Here is a 21032-nt window from a genome sequence, read left to right on the forward strand (position 1 = left end):
CGCCTCCCGGAGCGGAAGAGGCGGGCCTTCCCCGCCCCGCCCCTGGGAGGATGAGGGCGTGGCCCAGCGGCTCCCGGGGCGGAGCTTCCGCGCCCGCCCGCCGGCGTCTCTCGGGAGCGTCCAGTCCGCTCCAGCGGGTTCTCGCCTGTGGCTTTGTCTCGGCTGAGTTCGTTCTGCGCGGGGGCGTGAAGAGCCTGAACCTCGGTGAGTCCAGACACAGGGTGAGCAACTCGAATTTAAAACTGTTGGTTTAAGGAATTCTTGTAGTGGCGCTGCCCCCGTGAATCTGACGAGGAACCATGGGGTTGTGGGTTCGACCCCTGGCCTTGCTCGGTGGGTTAAGGATTCGGTGTTGCCATGAGCTGTGGTGTAGGTTGCAGATGTGGCTTGGATCCCATGTTGCTGTGGCTCTGGTGTAGGCTGGCGGCAGTAACTCCGACTGGATCCCCTAACCTGGGAACCTTCAGATGCCGCAGGTGCGGCCCTAAAATGACAAAGTAAATAAATAGATAGATAGGTAAAACCATGGGTTTAAGTCCCAATCTGGGTTTGGGTTGTGTTCGAGTCCTGGCACGTGGGTTCAATTCCCAGTCTGGGTTTGCCTGGGGTGAGGCCATTAGTGCCGTCAGCTTCATTTTGACCCGACGTCTTTTAATTCCTGTAACAGGCTCCTTGAGTATCTGTTGTGGAGAGGTCTCTGGGTAAATGGAACCTGGTTATGACAGGGGCAGACTCCGCTAGACTCCGCCCCTTCCTTAGGTGATTTTCAGCCTTTCTTTGCAATTGAGATACCTTGGTAGTAATGGTTTATTTATAATGATTTTGTTATTGTCTCTATAGGAGATCACGTGTTCTTAAAGGGAGAAAATGAATGCCATTTGCAGGGTTTTTCTGTGCCTTTGCCTCCTTAGGACAGAGACTACTACTGTGAGCAGCTTGCTCTGACCCCAGAAATCAGCAGAGTCCTTGCACATAATGGGTGTTCAAGCAATGTTGAATGAATGTGAATACCTTGGGGCTTCTGAAAGGCTGGGGCTGGGAATCATTTTGTTAGGAAAACTGATTTTTCCTGAAAAAGACCATGTCAAACCTGTTCATCAGTAGGCTTGCCTGATCCTTCTTCATCTGACCAGGAAGCAGCATGGGCTAGCAGTTAATCTGTCGGACAGAAATGGGAGCTGGCTCGGGTTCCAGTTCCAACTCAGGTTCTGATTAGCTGTGTGAACTTGGCCGTATTAACCTCTGCAACCTGTTTCCATATTTGGGACACAGTAGTAGCTACATTCTAGGATTTGTGTGGGGATCAGATATAAAATGCATGACCTGCTTAGTGACGTGCTTAACCCGTATTTAGCTCTTGGTATACGTTAGCTTAGAAAGAGAACACCTTAGGCATGTGGGCAGGGAGAATCTAGGCTTAGGCTAAAAGTAAGAGAAGAAGAGGAGAGAGGACTGCTCCAATTCTAGGAATCTAGATGAAATAGCTTGTGTCACGGCACAGAATCCAGAGCTAAGGAGATGAGAAAGTCTGCAGCTTTGTTGCAGAGCTGGCAGCTGGCATTGCCACGGCTGCAAAGGAACTGTTCCGTCCTGGACACCTTCTCACCCCCTGTGTCATAATAACATGGGCAGGAAGTGTCTTCCTTTGTTCACTATGTTTTGAATAGGGCTTGTTAATGACAGACTTGGAATGAATTGGTTTTTTGCTGAATTCACATTTTTCACTTAATCCTCATGAGAATGCCATGTGGTGAGTGGCTTTAATCTCAGGTGGGGAAAATCGTGGTGTTCAGAGAGGTCACACAGCTAGGAGTTCCCGTCGTGGCACAGTGGTTAATGAATCCAACTAGGAACCATGCAGATGCGGGTTCGATTGCTGGCCTTGCTCAGTGGGTTAAGGATCCGGCATTGCCGTGAGCTGTGGTGTAGGTTGCAGACGAGACTTGGATCCCGTGTTGCTGTGGCTCTGGTGTAGGCCGGCGGCTACAGCTCCGATTCAATCCCTAGCCTGGGAACCTACATATGCCTCGGGAGTGGCCTAAGAAAATGGCAAAAAGACAAAAACAAACAAACAAACAAACAAACAAAAAACCCCAAAAACAAAAACAAAACAAAAAAAACCACACAGCTAATGAGTCTTGGAACCAATATTTGTCATTCAAAAACAAATGGTCTTTCCACTTTATATCATATAAATTAGTTTTAAGTTGTTTTTTCAAGAGGAATGAGGGACTTAGGAGTTTAATGGGGGTCGTACACATTATGCAAAATAAGGCAAAAAAGGGATGAAAGAGAGCCGAGATCACATGTAAACTCAAGGACATCACTGCTCTCTGACATCTGAGATAAGCCAAGAGTTGCCACGGTCTTATTTTTGTCTAGGTTCATGGCAGCTGGAAAAATGAAGAGGTTCCCCTTGACCTGGGCACTTAATCTCCTATCCCAGGTATTTCAGTCCCAACCTCAGGAAGCTGAGTCATCAAGTGAGTGTGTTTTCTTTATGAGAGTGTAAACTCTTTCAGGACAGGGGCTATATCTTACATGTTGGAGTCCATTACAGCCTCCAGCTTGATACTTCGCCAGGTGGTCAGTGCCTAGAATGACAGACACCTGTGCTTCCATGCATTGCAGGGCAAGTGGGGCTCAATTCTACCATTCTGCCCACCTCTAAGCATCGATGACTTGTTTGAGAAGTACCTGAAGGGGTGCTATGTTCTTACTAAAGTAGCGTCATTTATGTCAAACCCCAGCATGAAGGAAATTGAAGGGGAGTGATTGCAAAAGTTTATACGCAGCGTCTAAGTGCTCACCCACCTAAGCATAAACATGAGTAGTAGGCATGCCTGTAGGTGGAGCCTCCTTTACCCTTGGGTAAGAGCTTTGACTTCACGGTTGCTTGAAGCCCTGAGGTTCTGGGCTGTGTACTATGGAAGAGGTAACTACAAGCAGATGTAACTCTAGAGCAAAGGTGCAATTTGATTACTCTTTCCTCAAACAGGGACTGCATTTGGCTGTGTGTAGGAGAAACCCCCAAATGGCAGTGGCTTGAGTTAGACAGGGGTTTAATTTTCTTTCATGAAACCACAAGCACGGAGCAAGGCAGGTGTAGGACAGAAACTCAAGGGTATCAGGCCTTTAAATCCTTGTCAGTCCCTCCTAGCCTTTCCTTTGTGGTCAAATGCAAGTGGCTGCTGTGTCACCTGCCATCATGCCTGCACGTGAGGATGCCCGAAGGGGGGGAGAATGTAGGGCCCAAAGAGCAGAAAGGGCCTGCCCGCTGAGCCTGCTCCTGACTCCCATGGGTCTTCTTTTTCTTGCCTCCAAACTCTGACTTCATCTGCTTGTCCGAGACCCTGACTCCTGGACACGTCTGTTGCTGGGTACATCTGTCTAGGATGGAGGCTAGGAGGTGTTTTGACGAGCTGGGCACTTTGCCCTCATCTCCCAGCCAAAAGGAGGTTCTGTCGGTGAGGAAGCGTGTGGGAGGATGCATGTTGCATAAACATCCAGCCTCCTGCTGTCACTGTCCGTTGGAAACCTCAGCGAGGGCCCGGGTTTACTTTACCCTTTATTTTAAGTAGCTTTCACCTTTGGACGAGTCTCCTGATGAATTAGCTGCCTTCATATTGTATTTAGTTACGATACATTCTGAGGTAGCTTTATGAGTTTGTCTTTCGTGGGAATAGGGTAGGTCTCCTCTGAAATGCTCAGTATTACGTGGCAGGAGGCCTGGAATGCGGTCAGACCTAGGCTTGCCCGCAGTTCACTGTGAACCACTTTGAGATGAAAGGGCAGAGGGCGAAGTGAGCTGTAAAATTCATCCGCAAAAGCAAATGATTGCAGTTAAACCGGACGTGCCTAGAGAAGCACTACAAGGTGGAAAGAGTGTTTTATCAGAAATTAAGAATTTATTTGCATCTGTCTCTTCAGATGGTCTGGGATTAGGTGCAGGGCTGTACGCATTGACCAACACAATAGAGAGGAGAGCTCAGAAACGGACCAGTGCCCAAATGGAAATCTTGTTTATGACTGAGACGGCATGGACTCTGCGCGTTGGTTGGGAAAAGATAAGCTTCTCAATAAAAGGTACTGGAACAATCTGGAATCCGAATGAGGGCGGACGACACTGGAAACCTGTCCCACGGCACCTAAAAAAAGAAATCCACGTGGGTTAGGGCGGACGTGCACGGGGCGGAGCTCCAGTGCTGAGTGGAAAGAGCAAGTTTCCAGGGTGTTTCCCCTTGAACAAAACCACGCAAAACTGTATAATATATCGGCTCCTAAGATAAACATGGTTAAAGGTGAAGCGGAAAAAAAAGGCAAAGAGAAAATGCAGGATTGCACTTCCTTTGAGGGGGTAAAAGAGGAGACAGGATCTTGGTGTTTTTGCTTTTAAACCGGGGACTGCCTGCACACAAGGCTGGCGTGCTATAGTGCTTAACACATTTTCATAAGGGTTCTTTTTGTGGCTACAGGTGACTTTTAAAAGATTTAAAATGTGGCTATGGGAGAGATCAGTCTCATCGGATTATGGCGAATATCAGACATGAAAATATTTGAAGAAACACTAAATAAATATGTCATTTCTATCTACCACAGTGTGTACTTCTTGAAGGCAGAATTATTGATTCATTTTTGTATCCTTAGCCCAGTGTCTGCAATACAGTGGGTCCTTAATATTTTTTGAATGAATGAGTAAGTGAGAAAGTCATTTTAATGTTAGCATATTGAAGACAGGTTTTAAAATTTAGTATTATTAGAACTGAGCTGCTCCTTCTAGTATTTACTAGCAAACATATTACTCATTTACTTATTTATTCATTCGTCAAATATATAACAAGGCCTACTGTGTTCCAGAGAGCATGTTACTTAGTAGGGTACTGAGATGAGCTCTGCATGTGTCCTGTTTGCAATGCGCTCACTGTCTGATGAAGGAGACAAATGGCATCTAGACAGTGATAATTGCTTCTGTAAAAACCATTTCTTAGCAGTGGTAAGACTACCACTACTACGGGGAGAAAGAATGCTTCTCTTCCTGGATGATTTTTTTTTTTTCTTTTCTTTAGACAAAAGGACATTTTCAAAGTTTGCCTTGATGAGTCATAAATCAGCTTATTTAACTCTGTTTCACAGGCTTTTCAGGGAAATGCGATTCTTCTGTTATCTCACATGAACTGGAGGCCGGGCCGGAAGCATGTTCCTGCCTTAGACTGAGTCCAGTTCAGACTGGAATCAGGTGTGACTAGGAAGGGATCTACTTAATCAACACCTGTGATGAGCCCAGTGACACTCGGAGAGCAGTGCTCCAAGTTCAGGGAGTCTGCGTTTGACAGATGCCAGCACCTAGCAGGTGACACAGTAGCAGGTGCCAATATGGGCCTCGCCAGCTGTGTGGAATGAGTGTGCGGCCAGGATGAAGTCCACCACGAGGACAGAGGGGGATTGAAACTTCCGCCGAGGGGACACGAGGCCGAGTGCTTTAAGCGAGATGGGCAAGTGTTGGGGACCGGACCTCCCAAATCATATTCCTTGGAATGTCAGTCCTTCAAAGATGCTTTATAAAAAGAGAAATGGAAATGCCTTTGGGGCATGCTGATCCTTCCGTTTATTTGCAGGTTCGCACTGCGGAGTATCATGTTAAAGACCCCCATCCAGCCCACTCAGCTTCATTTAGGAAGACGACAAACTGACGTGAAGCAGCTGCGCAGTGTGTGACGTCTCTCGGTTCTATTTTAATTGGCTTATTTGCCCAACAACGATTTCTTGAATGCCTCCTGTAAAGCAGGTGAATATTAAATTCACAGCCATTTGGAAGATGGTAAAGTGTCTTTAAATGAAGGAAAGAAGGCATACCTCGTGTTTCGCACTTCACTTTACCGTGCCTCACAGATAGTCCGTTTTCTACAGATTAGTAAATTTTGTGGCAACCCTGCTTCAGCCAAGTCTTTTGGCACCATTTTTCCAACAGCATTAGCTCACGGCATGCTCTGTGTCATATTTCAAACTTTTAAATTATGTTTGCTATGGTCATCTGCCGTCAGAGATCTTTGTTACTGCTGTTTGGGGGTGCCATGGACAAACCGTGCGCAGGTAAGGTGGTGAACCTTGCTGATGACCGCGTTCTGATGGCTCCACCGACTCGGCCATTCCTCCATCTCTCCCTCGCTGGTCTCCCTGTTCCCTGAGACACAAGACTATTGAAATTAGGTCAATTAATAAGCCTGTGATGACCTTTAAGTGTTCCAGGGAAAGAAAGTCACACATCTCTCACGTTTAATCAAAAGCTAGTAATAATTGGAGTTCCCGTCGTGGCGCAGTGGTTAACGAATCCGACTAGGAACCATGAGGTTTCGGGTTCGATCCCTGGCCTCTCTCAGTGGGTTAAGGATCTGGAGTTGCCGTGAGCTGCGGTGTAGGTCGCAGACTTGGCTCGGATCCCTCGTTGCTGTGGCTCTGGTGTAGGCCAGCGGCTACAGCTCTGATTCGACCCCTAGCCTGGGAACCTCCATATGCCAAGAGAGTGGTCCAAGAAATGCCAAAAAAAAGAAAAAGACAAAAAAAAAAAAAAAGCTAGTAATGATTAAGCTTAGTGAGGAAGGCATGGCAAAAGCCAGGACAGGCTGGAAGCCAGGTTTTTTGCATCAAACATTCATTTTGTTTTGTTCTGTTGGTTTTTTTGGGCTGCACCCGCAGCATATGGAGGTTCCCAGGCTAGGGGGTGGCCTACACCACAGCTACAGAACTCAAGATCTGAGATGGATCTGTGACCTACACCACAGCTCACAGCAGGGCTGGAGCCTTAACCCACTGAGCAAGGCCAGGGATCGAACCCTAGTCCTTATGGATGCTAGTTGGGTTCGTTAACCACTGAGACACGATGGGAAGTCTTTTTTTTGTTGTTGTTGTTGTTTTTTTGGTCTTTGTCTTTTTAGGGCTGCACCCATGGCATATAGAAGTTCCCAGGCTAGGGGTCTCATCGGAGCTGCAGCTGCCGGCCTACACCACAGCCACAGTGGGATCCTTAAGCCACTGATCGAGGCCGGGGATTGAGCCTGAGGCCTGATGATTACTGCTTGGGTTCGTAACCTGCTGAGCCGCAATGGGAACTTGCATCAAACATTTAGCCAGGCTGTGAACGCAAAGGAAAAGTTCTTGAAGGAAATCGAAAGTGCTGCTCCAGTGAACACAGGCGCGGTAGCAAAGCCAAGCGGTCTGATTACTGACATGGAGGAAGTGTTAGCGGTCTGGAGAGAAGACCAAACCAGACACGACATTCCTTAAGCCAAAGTCTTATCCTGAGCAAGGCCCTAAACATCTTCAATCCTATGAGGGCTGAGAGAGGTGAGGAAGCTGAAGAAAAAAGGCTGATGCTTGCAGAGGTTGGTTTATGATGTTTAAGTAAAGAAGCCATCTTCGTAACATAAAAGCGTAAGGTGAAGCAGCAGGTGCTAATACTGCAGAAACTCCAGCAAATTATCCAGAAGATCTAGCTCTGATAATTAATGAAGGTGTCTGCACAGAGAACAGATTCTCAACCAGATGAAAGAGCCTAGAGGACGCCCTGCAGGACGTTGGTAGAGAGGAAGAGTCAGTGGCTGGTTTCAGAGCTTCAAAGGGCAGGCTGACTCTCTCGGTGGGGCTAGTGCAGCTGGTGACTTGAAGTTGAAGCCAGTGCTCATTTCCCGTCTGGAAGTCCTACTATGCTGAATCCCCTCTGCCTGTGCCCGCTAAATGGAAAAACAAAGCCTGGATGATGGCAATCTTTTTACAATGTGGTTCACTGAATATTTAACCCCGCTGTTGAGACCTATGTCTCAGCAAAAAGATTCCTTTCAAAATATGGCTGCTCACTGACAATGCACCTGGTCACTCAAGAGCCCTGGTGGACATGGACCGTGAGATTCACGCTGTTTTCATACCCGTGAAAACAACATCCATTCTGCAAACCATGGATCAAAGAGTGATTTTGACTTTCAAGTCTTATTGCTGAAGAAATACATTTTATAAGGCTACAGCTGCCTTAGATAGCGATTCCTCTGGTGGATCTGGGCAAAGTCAACTGAAAACCTTTTAAAAAGGATTCACCATTCTAGATGCCATTAAGAACGGTCATGGAGTTCCCTGGTGGCCTAGCGTTTAAGGGTTTGGCATTGTCACTGCTGTGGCTCAAATTCTGTCCCTGGCGTGGGAAGTTCTGCAGGTGCAATTCACCCCCCCCCAAAAAAAAACATTCCTGATTCATAGGAAGAGGTCAAAATATCAACTTTCACTGGAGTTTGGAACAAGTGGATTTCTGACTTTCATGGCTGACTTTGAGAGGTTCAGGACTTTGGTGGAAGAAGCAGCTGCAGATGTGGTGGAAATATCAGGAGAACTAGAATTAGAAGTGGAGCCTGAAGATGTGTCCAAATTGTGCAAACTAATGGACGAAGAGTCGCTTCTTATGGATACACAAAGAAAGTGGTTGCCTGAGATGGAACCGACTCTTGGTAGATGCTGTGGAGATTGCTGAAATGACAGCAAAGGATTTAGAATATTACGTAAACCGAGGTGGTAACGCAGCAGCAGGGTTTTGAGAGGACTGAGTCCAGTTTTGAAAGAAGTTCTGCTGTGGGTAAGATGCTGTCAGAACAGCATTGCATGCTTCAGAGAAACTGTTCATGAAAGGAAGAGTCAATCAGTGTGGCAACTTCACTGCTTGTCTTATTTTAAGAAAATGCCAGCCTTCAGCAACCACCACCATGATTTGTCTGCAGCTATGAACTTGGAGGCCGGACCTCCACCAGCAGAAGGACTAGGACGTGCTGAAGGCTCAGATGATGGTTAGCCTTTTTTAGCCATAAAGCAGTTTTTACTTAAGGCGTGTACATTTTTTTGAACATAAGTGCTATTGCACTCTTAACAGATAGAAACGTATATGCACTGGGAAACCGAAAAATTCTCGAGACCGGCTTTATTGTGGTATTAGCTTTCTTGGGGTCCTCCGAGGCATGCCTGTATGGGGCTGTGTTATTGTCTTTGGGTCGCTGCACTGGATGTAGCAAACAAATGCAAATGTCTTGAGTACCTGCTAGAGACACAGTGTACCACCTAGCGACTGCTTCTGAAAGTGCAGGCATATCCCGCAGGTGGTTTCTGCACCCTTCCCTTCCTCACACAAACTGAGATCCCTGAAAAGTGTGCACAGTTTGGGGGGGCTGTAAATTTAAAAAAAAATTGCAAAAGGAATACATGTTAAGTTACAAATAGAGAAGAAAGAAATATGAATAAATATGAAACTTTTATATTATAAACGGTTCTAAAATTGATAATTACCCTATACTTTCTTTTATAACAGTATTTCACATAATAATAATACCTAACGTCCATGGCTGTCAGTGACTATAAATTAGATTATGTTTTTAAATTATTGCATAATATGTCCTTATATGAGTATAGTGTAGTAATCGAACCATTCCTTGTTGGTGAGTATTTCGGTTGTTTAAAGTTTTTTGTGATCATATGTAACATTGCAGTGAACATCTTTTGTATTCTGTATTCTTGACATCCAGAGTAATTTTTTCGGAAGTGGAAATGCCAGTCCTAAAGATATAGACATTTAAATTTAAATTTTTTTCCTTAAGGAAGTCTGTATCAGTTTACATTCCTACCCGTAGTGGTTGTGAGTGCCTTCTCCCCATATCTTCCTATACTGAATTGTATACTTAAAACACTGACTTTTATACTTTAAATCAATATGCCAATTTGAAAATAAGAATATCTTGTTTTGGAGTTCCTGTCTTGGCACAGAGGAAATGAATCTGACTAAGAATGATGGGGTTGCGGGTTCGATCCCTGGCCTCACTCTGTAGGTTAAGGATCCGGTGTTGCCGTAAGATGTGGCTCGGATCTGGTGTTGCTGTGGCTCTGGTGTAGGCCGGTGGCCACAGCTCAGATTAGACTCCTAGCCTGGGAACCTCCATATGCCATGGGTGCAGCCCTAAGAAGACAAAAGACCAAAAAAAAAAAAGAAGAATGTCTTGTTTTAATCTGCATTTCTTTGATTAACTACTGAATCAGAACCTTCTTTCTCTGTTTTGACCACTGGCCATTTTTTGCTTTGCTTTCACGACTTGCTTGTCATTCCTATTGAGGTCTGACTGCCTTCCCACGTGTTTGCAGTCAGATTGCTCTGCAAGCATTTTTGTGTTTGTTGTTTTAAACTTTTTATTTTGAACTAATTTTGGACTTACAAATTTGTAAAAACAGTACATGGAGTTCTTGTATATCCTTTACCCAGCTTCCTCTAGTCTGTTAAATCTTGTGTAACCATAGCATAATCAATAAAAGCAGGAAATTGACATTAGCACAGTACCACAAGCTAAACTAATGATCCTGCTTGGATCTTACCAGTTTTCCCACTGATTTTCTTTTTCTGTTCCAGCATGCAACCCAGGACCCGCATTGCACTGAGCTGGTCTGTCTCCTTAACCTTCTCCCATCTCCCGTCTGTAACTGTTACGCAGTCTCTCCTTGTCTTTCGAAACCACGACACTTAAAGAGAACAGAGCAGTTATTTTGTGGACTGTCCTTCAATTCGGATTTGTCTCATGTTTTCTCGTGATTGGAATGGGGTTATGCGTTTGGGGTGAAAATACCCCGGAAGTGATGTTCCTCTCTTCCCAGCCCCTCATATCAGAGGGTCCATGGCGTTGATGCGTTTTATTGCCAGAGATGTTATCTCGGTGAAAGTGGTGGCTGCTGGCTTTCTCTGCTGTAAAGTGCCTATCTTTCCCTTTTTCGTTGGTATTTTTCCTGGGGAGGATTCTTTGAGGCCAGGCAAAACCAGTTTCTCCTCAACTCATTAAGTTCTTTGAATCGAATAAATTGAAACTGAATATCATATATGGTAAATTACAGATGGGATTGTTGTAAGATAGATATTTAAGATGACAGACACTGGGCCCATTCTCAAACAGAAGTCGTTGACTCTACACTTAAAAAAATTAGCAAATATTTTATACAATATTCTAGACAAAACATGTAAACACTTCTATGTTTTTACAAAACAAAATCTTTTTTTTTTTTTTTTTTTGTCTTTTTGCCATTTCTTGGGCCGTTCCCTTGGCATATGGAGGTTCCCAGGCCAGGGGTCTAATCGGAGCTTTAGCTGCCAGCCTATGTCAGAGCCACAGCAACACGGGATCCGAGCCACATCTGCAACCTACACCACAGCTCATGGCAACGCCAGATCCTTAACCCACTGAGCAAGGGCAGGGATCGAACCCGAAACCTCATGGTTCCTAGTCGGATTCGTTAACCACTGAGCCATGACGGCAACTCTAAAAACAAAATCTTTAAAGTACTGTCCTTTAATGATTTCATACTTCTACTGATTTCTTTACCTAACAGGCCCTGATTACATTTGATAAGAAGGCTCCTACTATATAAGAAATTCTAGGAGTTCCCGTCGTGGCTGGAATGCTGGAAGACTTGTGGCTTTCTGTTTCTTTATAGTAGATCAAATAAAATCTTTCGAGTGTTGACACTGTAATACTCTCTTTGTACGTATCTCCTATCCCTGAACAGATATAGACTGTCAGAGAAATAGTTCCATTGTCCCACAAAAAAACCTGGACTGTGTTTGAACTCTTAAGTTTGCCTCTTATTAGCCATATAACCTGGGGCAAATCAGTGCCCCCTCTTTAAGTCAAGATCCCTTACCCGTCTCCCAGGGCAACTGATAGAGCCCTGGCAAAGGAGGTTTGTAAGCTACAGAGCAATAAACACATGCAAGGGATTATTAATACTATTATTATCTTTTATTAGTTCTTAGCCCAGAGGTGTAAGTGTCGGTTATTGTCACGTCAATTTTGTCTCTAGGGGATAAAAGCCTATTATAAGGTATATGGTATGTGTGATACTTGGGTTTTGTAATATACAGTATCACACTTGATTCATTTCTGTATCATTTTCCTGGTACAACTTCCCACCGTAGTCTGACAAACAATGAATGAGCTGCTTATCTATAAAGATTTATAGCAGAGGGATTCCAGAGTCCTGGGCCGATGTCATTGGCAGCGCAAACAACAAGGTTAGCATGGTTGTTTACGAAATAAATACAAACTTCAGTGAGTATTTCATCTTGAGAACCAGTTTAAGGCTCTTTAGATAGCCTCTTATAATTGAAGTCCTTTTATAAGCTTGGCCTTTCTATTGAGTTTTGTCAAATCCAAGGTCAGGCAGAAATTCTAACATTAATCGGTTCAAAATTGCGGCCATTGTCTTTTCGTGAAATATACTGGCAGTTGCTTGCCTTTGTATCATCTTCTCCTTTCTTCTTATATCTCATGTGTAGGTTTTTTTTTAAAAAAATAATTTCATTAAGTTGAATTAGTCACAGTGGAACAGATGTACTTGCCTTTTGGTTTAGAGAATATGCCTTCTGACTTATTACACTCACAGTCAAAAGCAGTTCATTCTGATTTGATAAATGCATTGAAAGCATCTGAAATTGTTTCATCCTTTTCCTTTCTTGCCTTTTCATCTTTAGAGCAATCAAATGAAATGTCCCCTGGGTTTCCTAATCGAAGCTGTCTGCTCTGCCTTTGTGTTAGAAACGTGGGTTTCAATACGTGTTCCTGTGTGACCATAAGTTTCCCCATCCTAAAAGTAAGTTATATTAGAGTTTTAAAACAGAACATCTTAAATGAGTTTTCCGTAGGTTTTCAAGTGTGTGTGTGTGTGCATTTATTGTTGAATTAATGTGTCTATTAAACACATACATGTGCAATATGTTACAATACTACCATAACTAGGTTAGAATGACAAAGAGAGAAGTTATTTATTAGCTCTTTTGGGAGGGTACAGATCTCCCATGGTAACTTCTATCTTGCTTTTCCTGTCCATGATTTTATTGCTAGTTCACATTCATGGAATTATGGTCTAAAGGTTATTTTGAGATGTTCGCAGTCTGTCGTTAATAGAACAAGAGCAGTAACTTGACATTGCTTGCTTGTTAGATTGGTTGTCAGTAATGAACTTGGAGGACATAGGCATTTAGAATTAATACTTTACTTTGCGAAACTCTGTCGCCTGATGTGAACTGCCATGTATGACACCCTCGCTGCCATAATTACTTTTTGTTTTGTTCTCAAGAAAATTCACATTCATGATTACGGTGATTTTCCTCTTTTTCCTTAAAATAAAAACTTCTTTTGTCACAATGTCATTGGGATCTCTTCTGTGATACATTTTTTTCACATTGTAAGTCACTAAAAAGGAGAATCACACTTTGTTGAGATGGATGTAGAAGTGCAAAATGCCACTTGGCCCCAAATAACTTGCTGGGAACCTGATGATAGGACAGTGACTGAAACCATGTAGCAGGTGTTTCCATGCTTTGACCAAGATGAGAAAGAGCTGGTATCCAGGTGTGGTGGCACTCTAAGACAAGCACCTGTCACCTGATGGGGGATGACGGACAGAAGAGCGAGGTGTGTAAGGGCTTCACCAGCATCACTTGATGCTGAAATTACCCGAGTCCTGGATGTTAGTCAGGAGTTCTTCACTGAAATCTCGGCTAAGAAAAAAGCAGCATGGACTCTCCTAGCTCAGATTCATTTCAGGAGATTAGTTTCAAGAGTAAGCATTGGATATTTCCTGGACTTTCTCTGTGGACCCTAAGGTAATACTTATTCACAAATGATTGCATGGAAGCTGTTTTTTTTTTTTTAATTGTAAATTAAGCTTAGCTGTTTAGAAAATGTTTCAAAGATTCTTTAAATTCTGAACTTGATAATCTCTTGTCCTGCCCTGTTCAATCACTGTTACTATTTGAATGTAGGATTCATTACAAATGAATATTATTAAACCTTGGTTTAACTGTAGCATCTACTATGTGTCCAGTACTGGGCTGAGTGCGGAGAACATAGGGCTGGGTGAGAATCTGTGTGATTCTAGTCCTTAAGAAATACACTCTGTATAGGGGGTGGCATGAAATTCTCTTCTGATGCAGAGAAGCAAATGTGGTAGAACCTCTCTGCGTCTGTATGTGTTCTTTGGCATTCAAACTTGTAGAATGTAGATGGTGGCCTCTTCTCTTAAGCAACGAAAGCCTGTGGCTGAAGAAAGGTTCTGTGGTCAAAGTGGGTCTGTGGCGGTGACATTCCAAAACCTAACAAGATGGGGACATGTCCTGTGTTTCGAAAGGAAGTAGTGGCTCCTACCATTTTGTTCATGGCATCAAAGACCAACAAGTCCTCTTTCACTGGTTTGATGAAGGCCCTCAAACCCCAGTGTTGGGTGCCTCCCCTTTGCCTCTTCATCTTCCTAACCTCATTCATTCCTTGGATCTTGGCTTAAATACCACAGCCTCAAGGAAGCCCAGGCTCCCTGGACTGGGTTAGGGCCTCCTGCTGTGTGTGCAGAAACACACTGGCTTCCCCTTCAGGTCACTCATCCCAATTGCTCTTCCAGCGATCATGTGTGCTGTGGTTTGTGTGATGTCTTCTTTCACCGTTAGGCTCTGGTTGATTGGTAATATTGGCAACTGGAGTTTGAGAAGTTTGTCGTTTCTCTGTAGACAGATTTTAAAGTTGAATGAAATAGAAAGCAATGATTTGATCTTTTTGTGAAAGAAGAAAGCTGTGAAAATGGACTAATGATGTTGATTCCAGAGAATGGGAAATACGTTTTTAAAGTAATGAAACAATTGTTCAAATAAAGAGATAGGAAGATATAAAGTAGAGGTATTTATCTGTTCTAGATGGCTTCAGAATTTCAACCTTAGTTTTTCAGAGGTGATTGGAAAGGTTAAACTCTTGCATTGTGGACTGACGATTCGTTCTGTTTTTCAAAACGCTCAAGTCCCATGTCACAAGACCCTTCTCTTGGGAAAGAGAGGAAGGAATCAGAGAAGGGCAGGTGCCCACCTGCGTATGGCTCTCACGGGTTGCACTTCCTGGGACGAAACCTCTGAGATGAGCTGGAGAAAGTTTACCAGGCTGAGTTCTTGGGTCAACACCCGTAGAGGAGTGAAGGATGCTGTGGGGCGGAGGGAAAATGGAAGAGCAGACGCCACCCCAGCAGGGAGAGACCTCAGCGGAGCCACTGGGAGCGCGGGAGCTAAAACGCCCTGCGCCCGGGGGACCGAGCCTTCATATCCTCTATGGACCAATCCTCAGATGCAGGTTACCCTGGGATGGGGACGTGACACGGGAGGTGGTGGCTCTCCGTGGTGGACACTCTGGGCAGCTGGGGAATGAGTGTGTCAGGACTGACGTGGAGAGGGTGACCTGGACATCACACCGAAATGTCTACCAGGGTTTATCTCTACCTCCAGAGGGCTCTTTATTACTAAACCTTCCAACACACTTGCTGCTGCCTTTTTTTTGCATTTGAGGGCTGTGCCCGTGGCACATGGAAGTTCCCAGGCTGGGGTCTCATCGAAGCTATAGCTGCCAGACTACACCACAGCCACAGCAACACCAGATCCAAGCTGCATCTTCGATCTGTACCACAGCTCACGGCAATGCCGGATCCTTAACCCACTGAGTGAGGCCAGGGATCGAACCCTCATGGATCCTAGTCAGATTTGTTTCCAGTGCTCCATGACGGGAACTTCCTGCTGCTTCTTGATATTCTGGCCCAAATTACATATCGTTGCTCTGACAGACAAATGCGGTGTTCTGCAGCAGGCCAGATGGTCAGGTTCCCTTTAGACCACATCATCATACAGTGCGTGAGTTAGCATGGCCCTGGGGCAGGCTGTGAATCTATACTGTGGCGAGGATTGTTGGCCAACAATGGGAAGAAAGGTATCTGCCTGATCAATGGCTGTCCGCTCCGTGCCTGAGGTCGTGCTGGTCTGCTCCAGCAGAGATGCAAATCTGGCCCCGTAGCTACAACTGGGGATTCTGCTTTGTTGAGCTTACGCTTAACCCTTCAGGATTTATCTGATTTTCCAGGAACCAGACTGGCAAAGAGATGACGGAGACCACTACCCCGAAATTCTTCAGGTCTTGAACCTTTGCCAGTCCCCACAGGTTCTAAGGCTTTTGATTTACCATCTCAGCTGGCCAAGAAGCCCATGTTGGAGTTGCACCAGCTACCCAGAAAGCTGTTTCTGATCAGAGGACCCAAGGGTGTGTCCATGAACCCAGCGGACTTTCTGTGAGCTGGACTTTTAAAAAATTACTGGGTCTCCACCCACCCTCGCTCTAATAGCAGTTGTGAATGATGCTTCAGGACCTTAGGTGCAAATGCCAGCATGGACTCTGGATCCGACCGTCTTCAAAGTATTCGGTGTTACCCTGTTCCCAGAATATGGTGACCCAAGGAAATGTCTGTAGGTCCTTTTGGGGAAGGACTGGGGAATCCGTACCATGCATGTTTGTGTAATGTCAGAGGAGCCTTCCTCCTGGGATGCAGTGTATTTTTCAGGCGATCAGTTTGGGTCTGAAAACTGGCTCAGGTCCAGACATTGGGCAAAGCATTTCAACTGTTTACATGCCTCCAGCTTCTCAACCATCGTCTCTGATTTTCTCTTTTGCTTGTATGGATTGAGCAGTTCCCTTCCTGGTGGCCCCGAAGGATACTACGTCCTATTAATCACCTCTGTAGTTCTTTGTGGGTCAGACCTGCAGGCTCACATGCCAGTCTGCTGCCCGGTCCGTTTGACTTCTCACGGTCGTCTTCTACCACCTGGCATCTGTTATTCTGGTGTCTTGTTGCCCATCTGCTGTCAAGGGGTTTGGATCTACGAGGGAAGAGCTTGCTGTCAGCCCTGGCCAACAAAGAACAGCCACAACTGAGCTTCCAGGGAGGCTCGCGTCCCTCAGGCAGTGCGTTTCTTATTGCCATGGTAACAGAAGGTCCTCTGGACTGTCAGAAGGCCGTCATCAGCTGGTCATTTTTCCGGCCTTATTTAATACTTGGCTCCAGCATATTCGTTTTTCTAAGCCTTTCGATCCCTCCTCTCTGATCTGCTGGGGCAACCGTGGCATTTCAGTTAGACTTCGTAGGGGCCATTGTTTTCCCCAAACTTCAAAGGGTCCGCCTCGTCGTGGTTTATCCTGATGTGGCAGGATCCTCGCTTGGCTGTGTACTCCTGAGATTGGGACCCCAATCAGTCCATTCTCCTTTGTCCAGCCTCACGTCCCCCCTCCTGAGACTGTGCATGCTCGGAATCTCCCTTGCGTACTTTCTCACCTCCTGCAGGTGCCTGCTGGCTGGATCCTCCGCAGGCTCTCCCTTCGCAGGTTGAGCACATCTTTCTCTGGGTCTTTTTTTTTTTCTTCTTAGGACTGCACTTGTGGCATATGGAGGTTCCCAGGCTAGGGGTTGAATCAGAGCTGCAGCCGCTGGCCTACGCCACAGCGACACCGGATCCGAGCCACATCCGTGATCTACACCACAGCTCATGGCAATGCTGGATCCTTAACCCACTGAAGCGAGGCCAGGGATTGAACCCACATCCTCATGGATCCCAGTCGGGTTAGTTAACCACTGAGCCACGAAGGGAACCCCATTAGGCGGGGTCTTGTTGTGTCTTAATACTGCATTACATGTAACCGGGGAGAGAGGTCACGGAATATCTGAGGTGATCTGTGTGGTTTGCAAGACAGAGGCCTCTGCAGCATCTTCCACCACAGGAGAGGGGAGGGGGCTAGATTTTAACGGGGACAGGGGGCGACTTTCTCAAGTCCAGAGAGTCCAGGGGAACCTGGCAGTTCCCGACTGTTGAAGACTGGCCTTCCCACGCGGTAAGGTCCCGTGTCTTCCCAGGCGGAGCCCTGGGTCTGATGAGCAGACCTGCGGCCACCGAGCACTCAGCCTTCTCTGCCCTCTCTTCTGCTTACACGGCAGAGTACAGGTTGTGGTCCTCAGCCTTTTCTGGCTTTTGGCTGCAAGAGGTAAGTCTCTCTATGTGCTGCAAAGAGGTGATTTAGCTTTGATAGCTGGCTTTTAATGGCTGATTAATCAGCCTCAGCCTTTTACTGTCTTTTTTCCCCCCAAAAGCACTGACTGCCCCTCCGATTCTGTCATCTTTACATGTCCCACTTCGCCCTGCGTCTCCAGGGTGTGAGCCTTTACACCCCCACCACATCCCTTTCCACTCCGTGGTCATTTCTGGGTCCCATGGTGGGTGTGTAACAATGTCACGCTAACACCTGTCATGGGCTCTCCTTGCTCTTCTGCCTCCGTGAGGAGACCCTCCTTGCCCGCAGGCCAGCGGCTGATTCAGCTCCCTCTTTACACTTACAAGTCTCTTTCCTTCCTTCCTCTTTTTGTCTTTTTATGGTCGTACCCGCGGCATAGGGAAGGCCAGGGATTGAAGTGGAGCTGCAGCCATGGCCACGCAGGATAAAAGCCTCATCTGCAGCCAACACCACAGCTTGCAGCAAAGCCGGATCCTTAACCCACTGAGCGAGGCCAGGGGTCAAACCCGCGTCCTCATGGAGACAATGTCATGTCCTTAACCCGCTGAGCCACAGTGGGAACTCCTGAGTATTCTTTCTATGCCAGGGGATTAACACCCGGGACCGAGGAAGCCAGGGTGGGCAGCTAGCCTGGCACAAGCGGCCTGATGGGAACTCTGTGAGCTAGACCAGCTGTTGGATGTAGGCTGCCTGGGGAGGGAGCCTGGCTTTGGGGAGGTGATGCTCTTTGGCTGAGGGCCATGTCTGGAGAGGCACTCAGCTCCTGGCTGTGTGTCGCCAACACTCCCAGCACATGGCGCAATGGGCGTGTGTGGCCCCTAGGGGTGCACCAGGGGTTCCCTACAACCTCGCGTTGGCCCTGCCGCGTCCTCTTTCACCCTCTACCTTTTAGGATGAGGGTGGGTGCAAGAACGAAGAGTTGTCCTGCTGTGACTCCCTTCTGGAAGTTATCCCGAAAGGTCAAACATGTGCCAATCGAAGTTGAGTCCTTGTCGTGTAAGTACCCTGAGTGCTCAAGAACAATTGGCTCTGTTGGTTGATTTTATATTCTTGGCAAACATGAGGCACTCAAGAATTCCTTGTTGCAAAAATAAATGAACAAATGATGAAGTGCCGACTCTACACCTGCAGTCAGCCATGCCCTTAACCACAGCGACTGATGAAGGCTTGACCTTAGATCCAGAAATCATCCGAGTGGGATTACTTGCTGTTCAGCTCTCCCCTGGTGGAGTGGAAACATGGAAAGAGAACTGAATTTGGGCTCGTCTGGCCATAGGCTTTGGCTGTGTTATTCCCAAGCTGTGGGTGCAGGGAGACCACATCGGTGCATGAGCTGTGGCCCTTCATCTCTGTATCTGATGCGGCACCTGACCTGCCTCCCTCACCATGTGCGGGTGGATTTGTCGCTGAAACGCTGATAGCTCGGAAGCATTGTGGAGACGCAGAGTGTTGACTTTTCTCCTTGCTGTTATGATCACGGTGGCTGGTATTAGTAGTTCCCTTACCCGTCATCCGAAGGAGCGGGCGTGTGTCAGGAAACACAGAAATGGCCAAGCTAGAAGGAGAAGAAGAGCAGAGAGCTTGCACAAGTAACTCATTGATGGATGACAGAAAATCACCCTAAAGATGTCTATTCCTGGCAGATGGTTTGGGGCCGTTTGTGGTGTCTTAGGCTCTGTACTAGGAATAAAATAAAAGAATAGCTAAATTTCTCATTTGTTGTTTAAACATATAGTTGTAATATTTATCTCTATATTCAATTGCAACATACATATAGCATTTTCTTTCATACTTTATCGTTCACAACTGTTTCTCTCAAGCATCCTGCTGTCAAAAGGGGGTTCATCTGGTGTCCTTTTATGTCAGTCTCAGTGAATCGTTCAGAGATGAAGGCCCCATGCCTGTGTTATGGTGCATCATTTCTTTAAACCCACTGTATTAAGGTTACGGGTGTGGGTAGCACTGAACATAAAGTACCTTCATCAGGGAGGAACTGTTTTATAACCTCACGCAAAGACCTCATGCCACGTAATAGCAAGTAACAGTAACAGTCACTGTTCCAGAAATGCTTTTTTGACCCTGAAGCATAGATGGTCATTGAATGGTCAGTACTCCAGATGTTTTCTTGTTGTCCCGTGAGTGTTCAACTCATTTCAACTGTTAGTTATATGATGGAGCTATAAAGAAAACTATATAGGCGTTCCTGTTGTGGCTCAGCAGAAAGGAACCCAACTAGTATCCATAAGGACGCAGGTTCGATCCCTGGCCTCGCTTAGTGGGTTAAGGATCCGGTGTTGCCATGAGTTGTGGTGTAGGTCACAGACAGGGCTCAGATCCCGATGGCTGTGGCTGTGGTGTAGGTTGGCAGTGGCAGCTCCAATTCAACCCCTAGTCTGGGAACCTCCATGTGCTGTGGGTGCGACCCTAAAAAGACAAAAAAAAAAAAAAGTAATTTTTCTTTAATTCAAGTTCACAAATCCCCTTAATTTTACCTTTTGAGTGTCTGTGAGTACAGGTTAAGAAATGCTGGCCTAGGAGGATGAGCAAGATACTGATGGGGACCAAGGTGGGGAGGGAGAGAGGGGAGGACTTTCCAGGTGGAACAAGCTGAGTAGTTCAAAGAGGAGGTAGGTATGGTTAAGGCATGTGTGTGCGTGCCTGTGTGCATGTGTGCATGTGTGTGCATGCGTGCCTACCTTACAGGGTGGGATGAGGAACTGAAGAATGGGTGGGAAGAGTAGAGATTGTGAAGAATTTGGCATGTTGGAAGGAGGAATTGTATCAGTGGGAAGCCGTCAGTTTTGTTTTGTTTTGCTTTGCTTCTTAGGACCGCACTTGTGGCATATGGAGCTTCCCAGTCTAGGGGTTGAATCAGGGCTACAGTCGCTGTCGCACACCAGAGCCACAGCAAAGCCAGATCCAAGCTGCATCTGCAACCTACACCACAGCTCACAGCAACACCGGATCCTTCACCCATTGAGCAAGGCCAGGGATTGAGCCCATATCCTCTCGGATCCTAGTTGGGTTTGTTAACTACTTAGCCACAAGGGGAACTCGATGTGTTTTTGAGCAAGGCGCTGACGCACACATATCTTTGTTTTAGGAAAGTGA

The 21032-nt window shown here is 46.1% G+C and overlaps 1 protein-coding gene across 1 annotated transcript in view; it reads left to right on the forward strand.

Moving 5' to 3' along the window:
- Nucleotides 1–50: 50 nt before the first annotated feature.
- LOC146404283 (uncharacterized) overlaps nt 51–21032 on the forward strand; it is a 462942-nt gene continuing 441960 nt past the window's right edge. The window contains exons 1-3 of the mRNA XM_085024160.1: nt 51–204; nt 3931–4086; nt 5616–5785. Coding sequence (XP_084880286.1) covers nt 51–204; nt 3931–4086; nt 5616–5641 — 336 coding nt within the window. The 3' untranslated portion in view covers nt 5642–5785. The remainder of the gene's footprint in view (nt 205–3930; nt 4087–5615; nt 5786–21032) is intronic.

This window comes from Sus scrofa, chromosome 4 (assembly GCF_054392235.1).
Source record: "Sus scrofa isolate SSC_HxYL_T2T_F1_AM1 chromosome 4, Sscrofa_HxYL_maternal_Yorkshire_Landrace_v2.0, whole genome shotgun sequence".
NCBI classification, from domain to species: domain Eukaryota; kingdom Metazoa; phylum Chordata; class Mammalia; order Artiodactyla; family Suidae; genus Sus; species Sus scrofa.